The sequence below is a fragment of the Falco biarmicus genome, chromosome 3 (assembly GCF_023638135.1).
Source record: "Falco biarmicus isolate bFalBia1 chromosome 3, bFalBia1.pri, whole genome shotgun sequence".
Classification (NCBI taxonomy): Eukaryota; Metazoa; Chordata; class Aves; order Falconiformes; family Falconidae; genus Falco; species Falco biarmicus.
Window position 1 is genome coordinate 40243356 of NC_079290.1, and position 23473 is coordinate 40266828.

General features: G+C 41.2%; 1 protein-coding gene across 5 annotated transcripts in view; it reads left to right on the forward strand.

Moving 5' to 3' along the window:
* STAU2 (staufen double-stranded RNA binding protein 2) overlaps positions 1-23473 on the forward strand; it is a 177393-nt gene that overhangs the window by 40322 nt on the left and 113598 nt on the right. For all 5 annotated transcript variants that reach the window (XM_056333372.1, XM_056333374.1, XM_056333371.1 and 2 more), the window contains one exon: positions 18319-18478. In XM_056333372.1, the coding sequence (XP_056189347.1) occupies positions 18319-18478 (160 nt within the window). The remainder of the gene's footprint in view (positions 1-18318; positions 18479-23473) is intronic.

Genomic DNA, 23473 nt, shown 5'->3' on the forward strand with positions numbered 1-23473 from the left:
CAGACCACTTGCTTTCTTGCTCTGTCTGCTAAGAGGATGGCTCTTTCCTTTGTGGTCCTTGGCTCACATTCTGGCTATTTCTTCTGAAGCTTCCTTTAGTGGACAGGGTTCTTTTTCTTTCAGTTTTCAATTTCCTCAGATCTGTCTCTGTTCTGGAGTGGGTACATCTGGCTCCAGATCTATCTCTCCAAGTTTCAGCCATGACTTCTTGTTTTCATTTAGGCCAAAAGCATATACATGTGAAATACAGATCCTCCTCATCTTTGGTTTCACAGCGTGTGTCTTTCAGCACTGCTCTTCCACTTGAGAGACTTTCTGTAAACCTTCTGATTCAAAGATCTTCAGAGGCAACAGCCTGCTGCAGCACCTTGAGAATCTTTTCAGTCTGTGGGCTTGGCAGCTCCCCAGGTGTCCTTTCTCTAGACAAGGCAGCTTGACTTTCAGGATATGGACAGAAGACTGGTGTTGCAGGAGCAAGAACATTTTGGATGCGTGTGTTTCTTTCCACAGTTAGCTTTTTATTCACCCTTATCTTTTTCCTGTACTTCTGCTAAACTGTGGATATTTCAGTTGAGAGCCCTGTGGGATAACGGGTCTAATGGAAGCAAGCCTGCGTGGCCTCCTTTCTTGTTATGACCTTTCTGCTGTGTCCAGAACCTGAACATCAGTTACCAGTAAATACATTCTCTTTCCTTTGCCTGCTTTTTTGGTAATGACACAGGTGAGCTGCTGTTAGAACTCAAAACATTAGTTTCAGAGGCTGTCATAATTTTCCTGAGGGAAGCAAGCAGAAAGGTTAGTGGCTAATTTTTAAAGTTTCTAAGTCAGTAAGATCTGACTGGAATGGTACTCTCTTCTAGTCCAAGTTCTTTGTCCCTTTTGAACTCAAAGTTCTGCCACAGATTGAGGAAGTATTAAAGTTTCTCAAGAAAATTTTTCAAGATTCTTCTTTGACAATATATGGAGTCTGAATGCAGACTCCATTTCTCACCAGCAACCACTGTATTATAGTTTCTCTTCAGGTCTTGTGTACAGTAGTGACTTCGGTGGCTGTTTGTGTTCTGTGAAAGAAAGTACAGTTAACATCTCTTCTGAAATGCTAACTCCCAGGACCTTCTGAAAACCTGTTTGCCATTTTTGATTATTTTAAAGAGCAGTGCCAGTTTAAGTTGGCTATTGTAACAGAAAGGATAGTTGCACTTACAGCATCAGATACTTTGGCACCATGATTTGTTTGAATGATTTGTTTCACTGAAATGGGGCTGAATCCTCCAGTGATCAAAAGGGAAATAATTTCTGGAAAAAAAAAAACCCAACCCAAAACCCTCTTAGCTTTGAGGCTTGTTTCCATGGCAGAAGAGGAGAAAGTGGAGTCTAATCACCTTACTGGTTTAGGTTCAAGCCTGATATTAGTGTTAGTGAAACAGAAATGGGAATTCTTAAGGAGGTGGACATCAGCAGCTAGCCTTAGTTCTGTTCGGTAAAGGTAATCTCTATACTGACCTTGTTTACTAAGTCAAAAGTCTTAATAACCATTTCAGATGGGCATACGATCAACAGAAAGAGATTAAATTCTTTAGAAGGGAGAGGCAAGGAGGGACAGGCAGTGGATAGCCTAACATAAAGGTTAGGGAGTGTTTTGACTGTCTAGAGCTTAATGATTGTGACGATAGATAGGGTTGAGTGTTTATGGGTGAGAATCAGGAGGAAGGCCAACAAGGCAAATATCATGGTGGGAGTCTGTTACAGACCACCCAACCAGGATGAAGAGGCAGATGAAATTTTCTACAATCAGCTGAGAGAAGTCTCACAATTGCTAGCCCTTGTTCTCATGGGGGACTTCAACTTACCAGATGTCTGCTGGAAATACAACACGGCAGAAACAGTCTCAGAGATTCCTGAAGCATGTGGCAGATAACTTCCCGACACAGATGGCGGGTGAGCCAACCAGGGAAGGTGCCCCACTAGACCTGTTGTTTGTGAACAGAGAAGGAATTGTAGGTGATGTGATGGTTAGAGACCATCTTGGGCATAGCAATCACAAAATTATAGAGTTTTTGATTCTTGGACAAGTAAGGAGAGGGGGCGGCAGAACTGTCACCTTGGATTTGCAGAGGGCAGAGTTTGGCCTGCTTGGGAACCTGGTTGATGGAGTCCTTTGGGAGGCAGTTCTGAAGGGCAAAGGAGTCCAGGAAGGCTGGACATTCTTCAAGAAGGAAATCTGAAAGGCACAGGAGCAGGCTGTCCCCCCGTGCTGAAAGCCAAGCTGGTGGGAAATCAGGCAGCCCTGGCCGAACAGAGAGCTTTGGCTGGAACTCAGGAAGAGAGGGACAGTTTATGGCCTTTGGAGGAACGGGCAGGCCACTCAGAAGGACTACAGGGATGTCATGAGGTCATGCAGGGAGAAAATTAGAAGGGCCAAAGCCCAACTAGAACTTAATTTGGCTACTGCTGTAGAGGACGATTAAAAATGTTTCTGTAAATAAATTAGCAACAGAAGGAGGGCTAAGGAGAATCTCCATCCTTTATTGGATGTGGGGTAAACACAGTGACAAAGGATGAGGAGAAGGCTGAGGCACTTAATGCTTCTTTGCCTCTGTTTTTTGTAGTAAGACCAGTTGTTTCTGGCATACCCATCCCCCTGGGCAGGAAGACAGGGATGGGGAGCAGAATGAAGCCCCACTAATCCAAGGGGAAATGGTCAGCAACCTGCAACACCACTTAGACACACACCAGTCTATGGGGCTGGATGGGATCCACTCAGGGGTACTGAGGGAGGAGGTGGAAGTGCTTCACCGAGCCACTTCCCATCATTTATCAGCAGTCCTAGCTCACTGGGGAGGTCCCAGTTGACTGGAGGTTAGCCAGTGTGACGCCCACCTACAAGAAAGCCCAGAAGGAGGCTCTGGGGAAGTACAGGCCTGTCAGCCTGATCTCGGTGCTGGGGAAGATTATGGAGCAGGTCATCTTGACTGCCATCATGCAACATGTACAGGTGATCAACAACCAGGAGATCAGGCCTAGCCAGCATGGGTTTATCAAAGGCTGGTCCTGACTGACTCACCTGATCTCCTTCTGTGACAAGGTGACCCGCCTAGTGGATGAGGGAAAGGCTGTGGATGTTGTCTACCTAGACTTTATTAAAGCCTTTGACACCGTTCCCCACAACATTCTCCTGGAGAAACTGGCTGCTCATGGCTTGGATGGGTGTACTCTACGCTGGGTAAGAAAGCTGGCTGGATGGCCAAGCCCAGAGAGTGGTGGTGACTGGAGTTACATCCAGCTGGTGACCAGTCACAGGTGGTGTTCCCAGGGCCCAGTGTCGGGGCCAGTCCTGTTTAATATTTTTATCAATGATCTGGATGGGGGGATTGAGTGCACTCTCAACGAGTTTGCAGGTGACACCAAGCTGGGTGGGAATGTCGATCTGCTTGAGGGCAGGAGGCTCTGCAGAGGGATCTGGACAGGCTCGACCGATGGGCCGAGGCCGAGTGTGTGAGGTTCAACCAGGCTCAGTGCCGGGTCCTGCACTTGGGTCACACCAACCCCACGCAGCACTACAGGCTGGGGCAGAGCGGCTGGGAAGCTGCCCAGAGGAAAAGGACCTGGGGGTGCTGGTCGGCAGCCGGCTGAACGTGAGCCAGCAGTGTGCCCAGGTGGCCAGGAAGGCCAACAGCCCCCTGGCTTGTGTCAGAAACCGTGTGGCCAGCAGGACCAGGGCAGTGACCGTCCCCCTGCACTGGGCACTGGTGAGGCCGCCCCTCGAATGCCGTGTGCAGGTTTGGGCCCCTCACTGCAGGAGGGACACTGAGGGGCTGGAGCGTGTCCAGAGACGGGCAGCGAAGCTGGTGGAGGGGCTGGAGCACAAGGCTTATGAGGAGCGGCTGGGGGGACTGGGGGTGTTTAGTCTGGAGAAAAGGAGGCTTGGGGGGCTACCTTGTTGCTCTCTACCACTGCATGAAAAGAGACTGTACAAAGTGGCTGTTGGTCTCTTTACTCAAGTAACAGGTTATAGGACAAGAGGAAACAGCCTCAAGTCACACCAGGGGAGGTTTACATGGCATGCTAGGAAAAATTTTTTCACTAAAAGGGCTGTCAAGCACTGGAACAGGCTGCCCAAGGAAGTGGTTGATTCACCATCCCTGGAGGTATTCAAAAGATGTGAAGATGTGGTGTTTAGGAACTTGGTTTAGTGGTGGACTTAGCAGTGCTAGGTTAATGGTTGGACTTGATCATCTAAGATGTCTTTTCCAATCTAAACAATTCTATTATTCTATTCTAACAGTCCTTGGTATCTCTATCCTCTAAGTATTTTTTTTAATTTTTTTTTTTTTTTTTTTAGTCTCTGCTTTCTGGAATAAAATTCCACACCACATTACAAACATTTCCTACCTTTTAGCAAGTCTACTACCTTATATTCTAGTATATTGATCTAACATGATCTTTTTTCTGTATGAATATTCAGTACTAAATTGTATTCAGTGGGCCAACTGAAACAAGTCGCTGTGCATTGGTGACCACTACTACTGCACTCTCATCGCCGCACTTATACATTTTTATTAGCAATTATTTTATATTTACTTGTCAGTCATTGGTGTAATTCCATTATGCCCGTTAACGTTTGAAAAGTGAAGAGTATTATGTTTGCTCTTCATGAATAAACTTCCCAAGAAAATCTGTTCTTTTTATGGTTTCAAGTACAAAGGAATCCGAGCGCTGAAAGACTTTACCACTCATCCTTTTGGTTTCTGACCTTTTTGCCTCTTCCAAACTTCACAATGATTGATTAACAGACGCCTTCCCTAGCCCTCACGGGTGTGGGTAAAGCTTCCGTTGTAAGACCATCCCTGTTGTTTTCAGCATCCTGATAGGTACCGCACAGGGCAATACAAAATGCCCTCCCTTTCCGATTGACCAAGGTCTCATTATCTGACGTTTCATTTCTTTGCAAATCTGATGGCACAGGTGGGAAGATCTCTAGACAGAAGCTGTAGTATGTGATAGTACATTTTCAGAGGATGCAGGAATGATAACTGGTAAGGTAGGAGAGTGTGCATCCTCAGTTAACTGCACTCAGCTGCTGAGAGGTGGCTTGTTAAGACAGAATTAAGTGTGGTTTTTCAGTCATTTAATTGCCAAGTTTAAAACGATAGGTTACATTTTTTACTCAGGATAATGCAATTTAATGCTTGTATGTTTAGATTCCTCCAAGTGGGAGCAGAATGTAGCCCAATATACACTAGTTATTTCAATTTAAGTTAATTTGGATGGTGAGAATCGCTCTGTAAGCTTTCTTGGGCTGTTTTCCTTTGTGGACTTTTAGGTTAATTAAGTCATGTGATGTCCTAGGCCTGAGATGATTTTATTAGTAACATTTTTATTAGCATTATATTACCAGTATAAATATATGATAAAATTAAATGCGTGCAGTACTTCATTCCCATTTGCTTAGTCTCTGGGCTGGCAAGTGACATGATTTTTTTTTTTTTTTTACATGAGTTTCTTGTGTAGAAAGAAAATGATATTGTAGTCAGATACGCAACATTGTTTATGTTCTTTTACTGTAATAGATATTTGGACAGCATTCTCAGTAACCACTCTGCATGCTTGTAAAGATTAGTGAGTAATACAGTTCATGGGAAATTTTATGAGCTGAAGTAGATAAGAGTTTGAGATGTTTGTTTTCTGGATGTCTGCTTTAACCTCTAAGTATACAGTGTACATCACAGCTTCATTATGTTTTCCCTTCTGTTCTTATTGTACTTGTTTTTATGTCACAGAAAAGAACATTTTCTTTTTCCTTGTATTTATCTTTTCCTCCCCCCTAGGCCCATCTCCATTTCAGCATTGTCCACTTGACATTTTCCAATGCCTTAAACTCTGGATGTAGTATTCCTGGTATGTTCTTGTATTAGTTATATGTTTTTGCGGTCAAGAATAAGTTGAAGTTCTGTTGACCATTTTCATTACTTAGTTGTTCAGTTGATAGATAAAAACATTTCTTCAGAGGTATGTAACATTTTGTTCTGTGCTCTCTTCTTGAATATGATTGTTGTTTTTCACTTGTTGTTTATACCTTAGTCTCTGACGTATTCCGATCCTTTAATTGCCAAGTTTAATTGCCAAGTTTAATTTCCAAGTACTTTGGAAGGTTCATCTTATAATCCTTTTTTCCCGAGGTTTTTTCCTTTTACTTCTTTGTAGCCCTCCCTTCCCCCCCATATCTCTTGCACTAGTTTTATTTTGTTTTAAAAAAAAGGTATTCAGGCTGGTTTTGAGACCCTTGTGGCACTTTAAAAAGTGCTTCTTCTAAACTTTAAGGTTTTAGACTGAAGGAGAGAGAGCAATAAAAGTGGAAGCAGAGATCTGAACTTACTATGCCTGGAAGCATCTCTCTGTAACTAGTATTACGTTGCTGGCCCAGTGTGTTTGCTGTATTACTTGTTAGCTTAATCCGTGACTGTTAAAGTATTTAACTTATAATGTCTGTAGCTTTCAGTTGGTTTCTTATAATTACTTTTGATGAGCAACTGTTTTTTACTTGTCAATGTACATATTTACTGCAAATAGTAAACAAAGTAGTGGTATGTGCAGGGAGTAAATAGTGAAGTATTTATTTCAGTCAAATGTCTGTATTGAGCAACTTGGAATTCAGACATACAATGATGTGGCAATATTATCGTCTTGTCATCACAAATTCTCCTGGGAAGATTCCATGTTAAATAATGTTACATTAAACCAAATCCCCCTCCCTTTTGTTTTTTACTCAGGAAAGTTTCAACTTGTGATCATGAAAACATGAGTCGATTTTTTTGATTAAGTTACTCATACTGCTTGAAGGAACTGCATAGTCTCTAGCCCGGGAAAAGAAGGGGAAAAAAACCCAGGGAATCATAATTAAACTTCATTAAATATTCACAGACTAAGCACAAAGTTTAAAAGAATGTATAAATAAATGAAGTAGAGAAGGATAAAAAGTAACACAAAGTTACTCTGTACTAAAGGTAGATTGTTTCTAACTAATGTGTTAACCTTAAATGTTATGTGTCAACTTATTTTGTAGGTAAAGAGAGTAAAGCAGATGTTATATTTGTGTTATATTTGTTATATTTGTTATATTTTATAGCTTTAGATAAGGACACTGTTTTCATTAGGTAGGAAATAGGGATTTGTAAAAGAAATGCAAGGTGGGAAAGGAGAAAAAAATAGTCAGCGGTATTAAAAGTCAAACTTGGAGGAAGATTATTAAGTACAGTTCTTTCAATCTTAGAATCAACTTTTAAAATTTTTTTTGTTAAAGGTGCTTGTACAAAATGTAGGGAAAAGTTCATGGGATGTAGAAGGTATCATCGCGACACAGGAAGATCAAAATATCCAGGAAGAGTTGGATGATCATGAGGACTGACACATTAGGAATGGGATGAGACTAGACTTTCCAGTATAAAATGTAAGACTTAAGACTGTAGGCACTAGTAGTACTGACTCTGTTGTCACCTGAGGGTTATTCAGTTGGAAATCACAGAACAGGAATGTTGTCTAATACTATTAATTATTTGCAAGGTAAACTAAGAACAGCTAATGTGATTGAACCAGAGGAGAGGCAAATGTGATTTTTTAGGTATGTTAAGTGAGAAATTTCTGGTAAAGATATATAAATTGCTATTACACAGTACAATGTTAGCCTTTCATATGGTATATTGTCTACCATTCTTAACTCTTACATTTAAGAGCAGGAGCAAGTGTAGGGAAAGGCTGTGAAGGATTGTGAGGATAGTAGGTAACCTTTTATACAGCAGACTTCGAAAATACTGTGACTTGTTCCCTTGCAGAGCAAAGGCTGAGAGGGAATGGGAAAGCTCACCTTGGAGGGTAAACATAACATAAAAGTAAATGAACTGTGTAAGTCAAAGGATAGTATTGACACAAAACAGATTGTAAAAGTATAGCCAAGCTGAACAGTAGGAGATTCTTAAGTATCAGCTCAGCTTCCTAGATCATCCTCCCAAAAGAACTGGAAGCAAGTACTCTGTTTTCTAATAGACCTCAACAGGTGAAGATGACTATGCAGTTGCCTCCTGGATCTTGTCTGTTTAATGCAGGATTTGCTTACATTCTTACATCTGATATAGAGAAGGTTTGGGGTTTCTGTGTCTTGAAATAAGAAGCATCTTTGTTACATTTTCTCATTTTTAAAAAAAAAAATTAACAGATGTTTTTGAATCCCTTTCTGTTAATATGTTTTCATCACATGGTTGTTCTTTACAGTTTTTCCATAGTCAATTAAACATTCTATTGCATAGGGGTTTCCTACAACTAGGTCAAAATTGGTTTAATAAACTGATCATAGCAAATGCTATATAGAGATAAAATATTGAATCATTCAGAATTAGTTAATTTTCAAATTTTAAAGATTTGGATTATAGTTTTAAACCATTTTTCAAATGAAGGATAACCTGGGACAAGTGTACATATTTTTTGTGGGTTTTAGGTCTCATCCTTGTAGCTGAGGGGAGGTCAACATTAGAAAGGTAAAAACAATAACAAGCTATATAAATAAGTCAGCTGAATAGAAATCTCAGAAAACTACGTGTCTAGTAAAGGATGTCTGTGATTAAAAAAATGTGACATAGTGCTTTGTCTTGCTTGTGTTACATTAAGAATGTTTTTGGAGGATGTGAAGGTAATCTAGAAGAGGACAGACAGACTGATTCAAAGGTAATGGACTACAGCTCTTAAAAGGAGTACTTGGAAAGGAGAGCCTCTTTGTTCCCAGGTGGTGTTGTGGACCTGCTGAAAGAAGCAGAAGGTGGACTGTATGAAGACAAAAGTGGCTATACTGGATGTTTCCTTCTTCAAAGCATAGAACTCACATCTGTTAGAAATGCACGTGGCTAATGGACTGCTTAGAAAAATAGGCCATGGCCTGGGAACAGCTGCATTAGACAACTTGCTCCCCTAGAGAAATTTCAAATGTTAGGAGAAAAAGTGTTCACAGCAAATGCTGTTTCCTACTCCCCTGCGTGGTCTGTGGCTCTATTCCTCCACTCGCAAAGCTCACAGCATTTTCCTGGTTAAGCAGTGTCAGCAGGGCTGCCAGTTTGACTGAGTTGATACGGAAAAGGAGCCGGAGGGAAGAAGTGCAGAGAATGACCCTTTCAGCACAGAGCTGGCATCTGAAGAATTACTTTACTGTGCCATGTTGTATCTCATATTTTAGTTGTCTTCATCTTGGCCAAAACGGGCCCTGTTCCTCATCACTTTGTATTATGAAATGGGAATAGCGTAATACTTGCTCTAACATTTGTGTAGTGGGGAAGTAATTGGGTTGATTTGTTCTTTTTTTATGTAGGTGAAGAATACACTGGCCATTAGAATTTAGACAAAACCTCTCTGGAGTTTTTAACAGTGAAAAGGGGGCTAAATCTAAATAAACTTCTTGGTTTCCGTGAGCTGCAGCTTGCACTTGTTTTTTTCCCCCCTTCTATGAATAAAGTAACAATATTTATCAGAAACATTTATGCCATTGAGGAATCCAGAGAAATGTAGGATATGCAGTATGAACACATAACGTATGTACTAATACTTTATTTGTCTTTGTGTGTGTGGATTTGATGGCCAAAAAGGAAGAGGCCCCAAGGGCTCCTTAGTATGCAATTAATATTTTGGCTAGAAAAGCAGCAGATTGTTTCAGTATGCTTACATGTTATGACATCATATTCCAGTAAAATTATAATGAACAGAATTTTTGTTTGTCTCTGTGGCAAACCAAAATGAGTTTTCTAATTGTCAACAGACCTTGGTGATTTATTTAATTATAGTGGCGCCTGCTCACACCAACTTAGTTAAGGTCTGTCAGCATTTCTGTTATGAACCCCTATTTTCAGGGGTTTATAACTAGTTGTAAATATTTGCTCATTGCTGAAACTTGGCATTCAAGGTCACAGTCATAGAGCAAATATCCTTTTCCAGGTTGACTATTCTAAAGTGATATCAATAGCATTAACTAAAAAGTAGATTTCTGATGCTATGAAACTTAGAGGGAATAAAGAGAACCTGCTTTTCAGGCCTCTTATTTGAGGGATCTTCTTAAGAATCTCAAATGTCCAGAAGAGCCAGAGGAAAGTTGTTTTAATAGGTTATACATAACTAGTTGTTAAAGCATTATCCTTTCACTTTTTTTTTCTTCCAGTTTCTTCACATGTCCTTTTGCTGTCTTCTGGTCTTGTAATCTGTCATTTGGCTGTGTCTTGTCAGCTTATGTTCTGAGGAGTGTGCCAGTATCATCTGGGAATCTTTTTTACATCTCAATTTTCTGCAAAGGAAAATCCTAGCCTTTGTAGCTGCTGTGTAGAATGCAGGGAGATGCATATTCTTTAAATGTAGGTATTTTTACAACTTTCAGAAAATTAATGAGTCGCTATGTGAAGCGTTGCTGTAGGAAGTCCTGACTTTATCAGTTCTGTGGCTGAACGGAGCAAGAGAGGGCTGAGGAGTGCAGGACTGACATGTAGGGGTTCTTGTGATGGAAAATATTGTGCTGATATGTTATTGCATAATAATCAGTAAATTCTATATAGATATTCCAAAGATTGTTAATGTGTTCAGTCCTTTTTAGTAACTCAAATGTGATATATTGAGAAAGTCTGTTAATGATGACTGGCAGATATATCATCTTAACTTTGTATGGGTTTGTTCCTTACACGAGTGTGCATCTTCAGGATGCAGAATAATTCCATATTAAAACTCAATGTAATGGTTGCACTGTAGTTTCAGACTGTAATATTATGATTACTTGTAAGGCTTTTGTTAATGCAGTCTCTGTCCTCACCACTGGAAAGAGGAGGATGTTTTCTTTCTCTTTGACACGCTCCATATTGTAGAAAAGCCAATATCCTCACAGATTTAGTCCATTTTCTGAGGATTTCAGGTGCTCCTTTGCATTTTCCTGGGAATGTTCACATTATCAGTACTCTGTTAAATCTGCTTGAGGCCAAGCAGAGCAAGAAAAGTTTAATCAAAACCATGTAAAAGTCTAATCATTGTGCCAATGCCAAAGACCCGCATGAGGCTCTAGAGCCACAGGCTGAATATCATTTTTCCATATTATCACATAAATAGTTCCCTAAACACTCTTTAAAAGAAAAGGTGGGGAGGGAAAACGTGAGGGCCTGTTGTGGGATCTGAGTTTATAAAGTGGATTAAGGTTCATGTGCTTTCTTCCTTTGCATGTAACAGAGAGAAAGATAGGTCTAACAACTCAACAAGAAGCGGGAACTTCTGATGGATGTTGTATTTGCCCTCAGTCTAGGTAGCTGCTAACAGCATTTCCACCTTTCTTTTTATTCAGAGGACTGTGAAGTAGTGAGCTGGGATGTGCTGTCAAGGTCCCTACTGCTTTTGCGTGACAGAGCTTATCCTGTGCTAAGTTGCAGCTAACACAAGCAGCCAACAGATGCAGTGATTTCCATGCTGTAGTTCTAGGTCTTCCAAGAACTTCTGGGGTGGGGGAAGGATTACTGGGAATTCTGAGGAACCTGAGGATGCCTGTTGCTGCGGGGAAAGGATGGGAGGCTGCAGCTTCTAGCAAGCTCTAGCAGCTGCCAACAAGCTCTGTCAGCTACTCCTGATCAAAAGCTGCACTGAGCTTTTCTTCCAGCTGTCTCCTGATTAGAAAGAGTCAAGCACCCTTTCAGCAGGTACTAAGGAGAAGCCTGTATAAGCGCAGGGCCTAGAGCACCGCTCCCAAAAGCAGCTAGAAGATGCAGCAGTTTGCACAGCAATTCATGCTGAAGGGAGCCAGAAACTGCTGAGGACAGCACATGTGCGCTCAGCAAGGGTGGTGATGTGCCACATGGCACAGTTTCTAGCACCATCCAGAGCAGCTGTCCCTGGTACCTTGGAGACCTTGAGTCAGATCTAGATCCAGAGCTCTAGCTGGGATGGGGAGACCGTGGTCTTGTCTGCAGGAGATGTGCACTGTCAGAGAATCTGTGTTACCAAGTAAAGGAGATGTGGGAAGATGTCATCAAACTGTTGCTGAAATCACTGGAGCTGATGAGTAAGTGATCAATTGGATCTTCTCTGAGACCCTGCAGGTACCAGAGCCTGAATCTCCAGCCATACAGGGAGAGTCAGTGCTTATTGGGCTCTGAAGTGGGGAGTCCAATGACAGTGAAGGCTGGAAGCTTGTAATTTTGGGCACCAGGAGGACCCTAAAACTACAATTTCAGTGTTGTGGCATCAGATGAGGGCCTGGGAGCTCTCAAGGCATCCAATCCAGCCAACTCTGAGCCCTGCAGCAGCACCAGAAGGAACCAGCAAGTGGTAATAGTGGGCAACTTCCTACTGCAGGGGATGGCGACCACCATCTGTGAGCCTGACCTGCTGTGCAAGGAGGTTTGCTTCTCACTTAGGGCTTGGATTGGGACATGGTAGATAAACTGCCAAGGATTGTCTGTTCCTTAGACTGTTACCTACTGCTGATTTTCATTGTGGGTACCAGAGACACTGTAAGGGGACACATGGTGCATAACAGGCATGACTAAAGAGATTTTATTTTTACAACTGTGGCACTCGCTTTGAGGATCAATGCTTGGAAGAGACAGGATCCACCTGATCAAGTGGGGCAAGCGTCTTTATCAACAGGTTGGCCAATCTGGTCAAGAAAGCTCTGAATTGAAGGAGAGTGGAGTTGAGCAATAAACCAAGGGAGGAAGTTAGTAGGCAAAGACTTAAGGGTGGTGTTGACAAGAGATACCCTAAAACCAACAAAGCAGGGCTGAAGGGGTTCCACCCCAAGAGTATGCACACAAGTAAGGAAGAGCCTACAGGACAGCATGATGGGGGAAGTCCTTATACCCTTTCTGGGAAATCAGGACACTTGGGTTCCTATCTGAAGTGCCACTACACTAACACACTTAGCATGAAGAATGAACAGGAGGAATGAGAGGTCTGTGTGCAGCTGCTGCAGGGATACAACCTCACTGGGGTCGCAGAGGCATTTTAGTATAGCTCACACAAATGGAGTCCTGCAATCAATGTGTAGAGGATCTTTAGCAAGGCCCAGCCAGGATGGCAAGGACAGAGTGTCCTTTATGTGAGAGAGCAGTGGGAATGCACGGAGCTGTGCCTGGGGGTGAGTGATGAGGCAGCTAATAGCTTATGGGTCAGGGCTGGAGAGCATACCAATGCGGGCGATACTGCAATGAGTGTCTGCTGAATGATCAAGAAGTAGATGAAGTCTTTTTTAGGTAACTGGAAGAAGGTTAATGGCCATGGCCCTGGTCCTCATGGCAGATTTTAACCACCCAAGTATGTGTTGGAGGGACATCACAGTAGGACACAAGCAGTCCAAGGATTCTGGAGTGCATGAGTGACAACTTTCTGACATAGGCAACTGAGGAATCAGTGAGGATGGGCATTCCTGCCACAGCTCACACTTTCAAACAAAGAGGAACTGATCAGAGATGTGAAGGTTGAACTCAGTGCAGTGACCGTGAGATAGTGGCAAGATCTTGAGAGGAGAGAACAAGGCAAATATCACAGATCACAAACTGGACTTCAGGATGTCAGTTTTGTGTCTCTTCAGAGACCTGCTTGGAAGAATCCTGGGGAATACAGTCCTGAAGAGAGGAGTCCAAGAGAGCTTGTCAAGGTTCACCTCCTCCAAGTTCAAGAATGGTTTAGCCATACATCCTGACGTGCAGGTGGTCAAGAAAATGCAGCAGGAAGCCTGCATGGATGAACAAAGAACTGGCTAAACTCAAAACAGGGTTTGTGATGCAGGTGAGGTGACCCAGGATGAATGTAGAGACACTGTACAAGCATGCAGGTATGGGGTTAGGAAAACTGAAGTCCGTATGGAGTTGAATCTTGGAAGGTATGTGATGGGCAACAAGATGGGCTTCTACAGCAGCAAAAGGAAGACCAGGGATCCACTGTTGAGTGGGGCAGAGGGCCATGGAAAAGATGGAGGTACTCAAAATGCTTTCATCTCAGTCTTTAATGATAAGGCTGGCCTTCAGGAATCCCAGGTCCCTGAGATCAGTAGAAAAGTCTGGAGCAGGTAGGACTTACCCTCGATGGAGAAGGATTAGGTTGGGAAGCATTTAAACAGACAGGACAGGTCCCTGAGGCCACAGGTGCTGAGGGAGCTGAATGATGTCATAGTGATGTCACTCTTTATTATCTTTGAAAGATTGCTGTGTTGGGGAGGTTTCTGAGGACTGGAAGAAACCAAATGTCACTCCTATTTTCATGAAGGGTAAGAATAAGGATCTGGGAAAATAGTAAGTCAGTCAGCCTCACTTCAGTCCTTGAGATGATGGTGGAAACTGTTTCTGATCATGTTAAGAGTGACAGGTGACTGTAAATAGTCAGCATGGATTTAAGAAGGTCAGATTGTGCCAGGCCAATCTGCTAGCTTTGTACAGTGAGACAACTAGCTTGGTGGATGAGAGTAGCGGATGTGGTTTATCTTGACTTTATCATGGCTTCTGACATTGTCTCATAACGTCCTCATTGACAAACTTGTGAAGTATGGCCGGAATAAATGGACAGTGAGACAGTTTGAAAACTGGTTGAACTAGTCTCAAAGGATTATGATCAGTGGCACAAAGTGTAGCTGGAGGCCAGTCACTGGTGGTGTACACCAGCGGTCCATACTGGGGCCAGTATTGTTTAATATCTTCATTAATGATCTGGGTGATGCGGCAGAGTGTACCCAAGGTGAATTTGCAGATGGTACAAACCTGGGAGGAGTGGCTGATGCACCAAAGGGTTGGCTCCTCTGCCATCCAGAGGGACCTCAACAGGTGGGAGAAGTGGGCGGACAGTAACATAAAGTTTAGCAAAGGGAAATGCAAATCCCTGGACCTGGGCAGGAATAACTCCATAGATCACTACACAGTGGAGGCCAACTGGCTGGAAAGCAGCTTTGCAGAAAAGGACCCGGGGGTCCTGGTGGACACCAAGTTAAACATGAGCTGGTAATATACCCTTGCAACAGAGGCGGCCAGCAGCATCCTGGGCTGCATTTACAAAAGTGTTGTCAACAGCTTGAGGGATGTCATCCTTCCCCTCTGCTCAGCCCTGGTGAAGGGACTACATCTGGAATGCTGGGTCTAGTTTTGGGCTCCCCAGTACAAGAGAGACATGGACGTACCAGCACAAATCCAGGGAAGCACCACTGGAGTGATTAAGGAACTGGAGCATCTCTCATCTGAGGAGAGAGTGAGAGAGCTGGAACTGGTTAGCTAGAAGAGAAGGCTTGGGGGGATGTTTATCAATGCGTATAAAATCTGTGAAGGGGGTGAGTAAAGAAGGTGGAGCCAGGCTCTTTTTAGTGGTATCCGGTGAAAATGAGGCACAAACTGAAATACAAGAAATTCCATGTAATCATAAGAAAAGTAACGAATTTTTACTATGAGGGCAGTCAAACACCAGAGCAGATTGCCCGACAGGTTGTTGAATCAGCCACCCTCAGAGATACTCAAAACCCAACAAGAAGTGGCCCTGAGCAGTCTGCTTTAACTGACCTGCTTTGAGCAGCAGGGCTGGACTAGGGGATCTCCAGAGGTCACTTCCCACCTCAGCTATTCTGTTTCTATGATAAACTAGGGAAAGACTTTCAGAGGAATCACATTAGTAGTGTAGAGGAGCCAGGGACAGACAGCTTTAAGCTAGCTGTGGAAGAAGAGTTGATGGTGACTGTACTGATTGATGAAGCTTTTCATTGTTTTTCCCTTGATTTTAAATTAGTGTAATAATTTTCACTTTGGAAATACAGTTTGACCTATGATGTCAAAGGCCTGTTCCTGATTCTTAGATGTAAAATCTTTCAGCATATTATTTATATCTATTGCCTGCATATTCCCTAAATTTATTTTCTGTATTTCCTGAAACAATGTTGCAAACGAAATAAAACTAATAAATCAAGGGAAAATGCTGATACAGGAAATATTATATGTAAACTCATCAAGTGAAAGGAAACGGTGAAATTCTGCCTTTCACTTGAAAAACTGCCATTCTTTTTGAGGTAGATCTCAGTCTGAAGCCACTGTTTTTATTGTAGATTTTGTCATACTGATAGTGGCTTGGTATTATGTTTATACCTTCTAGAAGCAGAGGGAGGCAGAAGGTGAATGCTGCATGTCAGAAGCAATGAAGGACACTGTGGGGTGGGATAGAAATGAACGTTCTCGAAGTATCTGTTTCTTTGGTTTGACAGCTGCTTTGTGAACAAATTGCACCATGGTGTTTGGAATTCATTATGCATGTGGGACCTTTCTAATGTTCTTCCAGAAAGAGTGGTCAAATGCTGGAACGGTTTGCCCGGAGGTGTTGTGGAATCTTCATCCCTGGAGATATCCACAATACCCTGGACAATGCCTGAAGAAGACGGTGTAAATTCAGAGCCTGACCCTGCTTTGGGTGCTGTGTTGGACTAGATAACCTCCAGGAGCCTTTCCAACCTGAGTTATTCTATAATTTTATGAAAATCTTACATCAGCCAATGCATTTCCAGACCTTAATAATTCCCTATAACTGTGTTAAACTGTAAACAGGAAAGCAAATACCCACTTTTTGCATGTCGTAAAGGCAACTTAGCTCACCCCTCCAAGGCCCTATAGCCAGAGGCTTGTTGGAGCCAGTGTTATGGTTTTGCCGTTTCCATATAAACGTATTTTTAGAATTAGGCACAAAGTTCAGGGACACTGAGACTGGAGTGCTTATTCACACTTGTTTGGGTTTGAAGTGTGCTGCTATCTGAAAAACTTTTTGTTTTGTAGTTGAAACAAATCAGTTACAATTATTAATGAAAAGTCAGAAAGTCTTCATACAAAAAAATCACCATCCCTATCAACAGATGAAAATAGAGAGAGCACACTCTAATAAAGATCCTTTAAGAGGAAGAAGGAAAATGTAGTATTCTGTTGTGTTTTTCAGTGGTTCAAGTTTTGTTGCGATGGACCTAGCTTTTGGCCATGCTTTTGGATTGCTGGGCTTTTTTACATTGCTGTAACATAAGTACAAGTTATTTGTCATAAATGAGAAGCCATTTCTGATAGGTATATATTTTTCCAAGGACTACATCTCCAGCGTGTTAGAAAATCCTTTGTTTGAGGAAGGAGCACAGGCAGACTAGACCACAGAATTAAGAGTTTAAAGCAAATTCCTTCACCTGTGTAGAATATAATTAGAGGACCTTTTGGAAATGTTCTATTAAAAGATTATAATTTTAACAGTGATTGGAACTAATTATCTGTGCTGAATTGCTTTTTCTGGGTGTGTGAGTGTGTGTGGTGGAATATTTCTTTTCTGTAGAAATTCATTATAAGGACAAGCTCTTATGTTTGTAGTTGTCACCATGCTGTGACAGGACCTCCCAAACCTGAGAATGGCATTATGCCTCTTTCTTCATTCTCTGCTAGCAAGAGACACGTTCCAGGGTAGGGAGTATGGATTGGGTTAGCTATTTTTATTACTGAAAATAGAGATGTGGAGCTGATATGGATAAAGATACTGCTTTCTTTGAGGAATAATAGCTGTGCCATTTCATAGGAAAATGTTACATTTTTTGCTTCATCTTTCTTTTGGGGCCTTTCAGACATACTCAGAAAAACAATCCCTGCCATTGTATTTGGTAATTTTTCTGTAGGAAGGAAAAAAAAAAAAAGGAAAACAATGTGGTGGTGATTGCTGCTTTTCTTTCAGTGCCCCGAAAATGTTTGGCTATTACAGTGCTGGAGGAGAGCTTCTACCTACCCTTCATTATGTTTTTGGAAGAGAACTCCTCGCTATCCTCTACAACAATTTCAATACTTGAACTTTAAAAAGAGGCTAGAAGTATGTTGTCCAGGTCCGTCACTTTCTGCCATCTGACTTTTTGTTGTCCCCAGGAGCTGAGCTATGCCAATAGGTTTCAAATGCGAGACCTATCGATCCTTCTTCCTCCGTGCCACTTTCCTGTGGGACAGGAGATGGCTCCCCAGCATGGTTTCCACTGGAGCTTTCTGTTCTTAGTTTAATCTTCTCAAGATGCAAACCAAGAATAGAGCAGAGCAGGGCTGTTGGGCTGAAGTGTAGCAGAGCTCTTTGCAGAGCCCTGCAAACATGAGTGAAGAGCTGGTTTGCACATAGGAGCTGCTGTCAGAGTTACTGATGGCTTTGCTGAGGCATAGTCCGTGTATTTGAGTCTTAGGTCTCACTCTGTGAGAAAATATAATGTTTTATCCCTAACTACTGCTCTATATTACAGAAAATTAATAGTTAAAAACTTGTAACTTGTATTGTTTTCTTTTTGTGACTTCTTTGTAGGTATCACTGCCCAGTGCCTAAAATTTTCTATGTCCAGTTAACTGTTGGCAACAGTGAGTTTTTTGGTGAAGGAAAGACTCGTCAAGCTGCTAGACATAATGCTGCAATGAAGGCCCTTCAAGCTCTCCAAAATGAGCCTATTCCAGAAAAATTACCTCAGGTTTGTGTTTCAGAAAACTGTTCCTAGTCTTCACGTTAAGATACCAAATCGAACAATTTAATTGCCAGTTTTTCAATGTTTAATTTTTAGTGTTTTTTTCATACTAGCTTCAATAATTAAAGTTGTAATGGTAACAAATTGTTACTATTATTTCTTTATAACAGCACACCTAACACGGAGCTAGAGTTAAATAACAAAAATAAGTGGGCATTTTAAAGATGGGATTGTCAACAGTGATTAAGTAAAAAATAAAATCAGAATAAAATCAAATATTTCTGTTTGTACCAAAAGTGGAGAAAATGTCCATTGAATCAGTGGCTTCATGGAGAATGAATTATTAATCTTAAACGTGTGTTGTGCCATGAATGTGATCTTTACAGTTGAAATGACTTGTCCCCAGTGTACCAAAGAACCTGATGGAGCTCGCTGACAGCTACTGATCACCTCTCTGACGGTTTTGGCCACTTAGTACCCTTTTTAATGGCTAGCTTTCTCACTGCTATGTTTCTAAACGGTATATATTGCTACATAAAAATGAAAATGTTGTGTCATATGTTAAAAAATATTTAACATAACAATTATTCTCAGAATAATCTTTGCAAATTGAAAGGACAAATATAATAAAATTGTCCAGTCAAATAAGCCAAAATAAATGCATAGGAGACAATGTTTTTATTTTGCATACTCTTTCCGATGATGTCTGTTGAACTCCTGTGCACAGTACAAAACATTACTAATAGTACCTTCAGTGCCTTGTGTGGTAGTTTTGAGCTGCTTTTGAAGGCTGGAAACAATTTACTATATTAAAAAATAATCTTTGTTCTTTCTGTCTCACCCTGGATGTACATCCTCCTTTTGATCCAAAGAGAGTTTGACTCACCCTTTTGTTTTGCCGTATTATTTTTCTGGATCAGGAAATTATCTTCAAAATCATTCACTATAATTAATATTGATTTTTTAAAAAAAAACAGGAAAAGTATTAAAAAATAATACATAAAGTCTTAGGAGGAATCCCTGTTCCTTCCTCATTGTGAATTTCCTTCTTTTCCCTTTTAGTTTACCGTCAAATATTTCGGTAATAATTAATCCTTAGCACAAACCTGTGGGAATCTTATATTATTGAAACATATTTTTAGGTCAGCATATTCTTAGGGTTTGAAAATGGTATGTTTCATATCATATTTTATCAAAAGAATCTTTGAATTCAAGATATCCATTAATCAGAATGGAAATCAAACCACTAAGTGTGCATAGGATAGTAGGTAGTAGGCAGAAGTAAATTGTATAGATAAGTAACATTGATATGTACCTGGTTTATATACTGAGTTTTCATAGCCATGTGCATACGTAATGTACCTAGCAAAAATAATAAAATCTTTAATTAATATTCTTGCCTAATTGGGTCTATTTAGTGTTTATTTACATCAGTGTCTCTTAGGTTGTTCAGACTTTTAGAAGATGTACTCATAGCAAATTGAGCTTCCTAAATTCTTGTGTTGCCTCTCTCATGAGCTAATGAAGTAATGTCACTCTTCTCTTCACCACCGTAAGCTGTAAACTTATTATTCCTGTAAACTGAATGAAATCTGCAGTTACCTATGAGAAAAATAGGGAAGACTTGCCAGGAAACAAGATTGTAGAATAGCTGAGACATTCACATACTACTTGCAAGACCTGTGAGAGCACTGTGAGTTTCTGGTGCAGCAGTTGAAGACCACTTGGGTGTAGGATCTCAGTAGCAGGTGTCTGTGAGTAGGAGACTAAATCGAGTCCTCAGTCAGGAAAACCTCTGTGGCTTGGTTATGCTGAGAGTAAAGGGCTAGTAAGGGTTGCAGGCTAGTCATGAAGAAACATCTCTGTCACTTCATGGAGTTGTAGGTGACTGGAGAAGGCTGGAGGTAATGCTGTGCCTAGGTCATAATGAAGTACAAAAAGCTCCATCATGTGGAGCTGAGTGTAGCTCCCCAGAGGACTGTAGTTTGGTTGAAGTAGAGTTTAAGGGCTTCATGGTGCCAAGGTTCAGGCCCCTCCCTGCTGCTGGTCACATGAAGTGCAGGCAGGGCTGCTGTGTGGTGGTAGGATGTGCCCTCACCGTGGGACCTGGTCCAGCTCAGTAAAACTCTGCTTCCTTCAGCAGAACTGATCTGCTTGGGTCAGCTATGGAAGGTGATCGATTCACCATTTCTCAGAACGTCATGCGTGGATCAGATCCAGTACACATGTAGAGTCTGGCTGGCCTCAGTTACATGGCTAGATTGAGCTGCTTTATTCCCCAGTCACTGCCACTGTGCTTCCAAGGAGAGCACAGAGGGGAGCGAGGACAGACCTGCTGGTACCAATCTAGCCTTGTATCCCATTAGTGACTCAGTGAATTTCACTGGAATAGGATCCATGGAATTTACCTTTTAGCTTTCATAACCCTGTTTGCTTAATGCAGCCTTCTATATATTCTTTCATTTCAAGATAGACTTTTTTTTTCCTTTTTTAAAAAAAGCAGTTAAGGATAAAATTTTTTATCCATACTAAACCACTGAAGAGGAGTATTGCTATCTTAATACTTCATTGCACAAATGTGTAGAAGAGCATAAGGTGAGCAGAAAGAAGAAGCAGTCAGCAAACAGGGCAGGGTTACAGGTTTCATAAAAGAGCTATTGTGTGTCTGCCAAAGCACGTCTTCTGTATCGTAGATGTGAGGCTAAGAAAGGCCTTACAATTAAAGTGTCAGTTGTGGAATGAGGATCAAATTTAAATCCAAAGTACTTGAGACACTCTGAACGTATTTTATCTTCCTTAGGGAAGTCATATGACTGAAGCCTGAAACATTATTGCTCCATACTAAGGTCTAAGTTTTAAAGTCTGCAATCCTCCCTATTCTGCACTCACAGTTAGTCTCTCTACTGTGTTTGGTGGAAAAATATGCAAAGAGCTAAATTGTGAGGGCAGAAGGGACAACCAGGGATTTTCTGGTCCAATGTGTTTGTACTAATCGTGAAATTTTAAGCAGTAATTTCTACGTTAGACTCTATATATCTGGTATAGCTGGAAAACCTAAACATTCTCGACCTAAAGGCTTGGTGGCAGTCCAGCGGGCTGTATATTATTTTATGTAAATTATGCCAGTGATTTATTATTCCCCATTTCAAAGATAATTTGCAAGGTATTTCTTCTTCACTCAGCTTCATTTTGTATCTAATTGGTATTTTCTTATCTTTGCTAAACGTGACAAGCAGGTATCAAAAATCTCTCCCCCTTATGCGTTTGCAGATTATGCTTAAGTAATTTTCAGTCTTTTTGTAGAACTGATTGTTTCCACTGTCTCAGTGTAAAGTTGTTTCTTCTAATCAGTAGTTCATCCTTGTGGCTTTTTTTGTCAGTGTTTCGGATTATCAGTGTCCTTTATAAAACACAAACTTAATTGAATACTAAGATAGTCATTAAGGTTTTTTACAGAATAGTAGTACCCCACTCTGTATGAATGAAACTTTTTATATCCACAAAATATGTTTTTACTTTTAAATATTGTGCTTTTAATTCTGTTCAGTTGATCTTTCTCAGTGAACCTAATCAGTGCTTTGCCTGTCTTATAACTAATGACCTACATCCTTGCTTTCAGTGTTACTTCACACTTCATTATATGAAATGAGCTAGAGGTCCTACATAATTTCATTCTAACTACCCTTGTTACTGCTTTGCACTGCACCCTTATTTTTTCCCAGCAGGTTCTACAAACTTTATACATTTTTATTTGTATTTAGCTCCAAATCAACACCAGGGATGTAAATTGCTTTTTTAGACTCAAAATTTTGCAACCATTTAATGAGAGTAGTTTGCATGCTGCAGCTGACTGCTGTATTTTTGGTCCTGTGTTATCTTAAAAATTGATACATTAAGAGTTAACAAACGGCAGGTAAACGATTGATAAATGTCACTTTGTGTAACAAATGTTAATGTGAAGAACGTAGTGATTTTTTAATGTTATTTTATAACTTCGGTATCTGCATTTTGTAGCTATGCTGGTGGCTGAAGGTTTAGATCAGGCTTTGTTATGTGAGATGGGGACTCTGCAGGAATCCACCTAATCCAGCCCAAGTTTCTTTGATGTTTACCTACACTAATAAAAAATTAGGAGCCTGGCCAAGGTTACGTGGTTGTTGAGAGATCCCAGTTTGAAACATTTAGAGCCTTGCAGTGTGAACGTAGCTGAAAGTGAAACCTCTGAGAACTAAGGAAGATGTGGCCTGGGGGACAAACACCAACAGGTAGAGGTTGTAGAAGGTGGTAGCTCCTTGACTGATCCCTGTGCTGGTGGTTGTGAGAAAAGTAAGACTTACGTAAAGGGTAAAACAAAGCTGAATTGTAGGCAGGATAATGTTTGCATGTGCCTTGTGTTGTTTTATCTCTTAGCCTCTCTGTTTGTTATGTTCCTATGGATAAATAAATAATGTTCTGTGTTGAGCAAGCTGTTCTCTGTCACTACCTTTTCACACTGGTCATAACTCCCAGAGGGAAGTTGATGGAGGGGCCATTAACCAGCTGGACCTGCTGAGGACACCTGTAACCGGTGACCCAGTCAAAGTGTGGGGGTGATTCACTAAATTTCTTCTGAGAGAAGTACAGTCTTCTCTGCTTTCCAAGAAGCACAGAAAACTTCCTCCTTGCTTGGAAGGGGTACCCACAGAGAGACTGAGAAACAGGTCAAAAGATCTGTTTGATCCTCATGTTTGACACAAGAAGTGTGTATTCAGATGATTATTATCTATGTCATTAATAGGACTACAATCCATAGAAGTTATTTTGCCATCTATCATTTATTTATAAATTAATGTGTATGTCTTCCTTTATTATGAAGCATAAGTGTAGCATATATGGCTTCGTGGTCAGCAGGTGTCTGATAATGGGGTGCTGGGATGGATGTACAAACGCAGATTTACAACATGACAGGAGAACTCAAAAGTCTTTGAGAAATTGGGAGAGAAGCATATTTATTTTTTTATC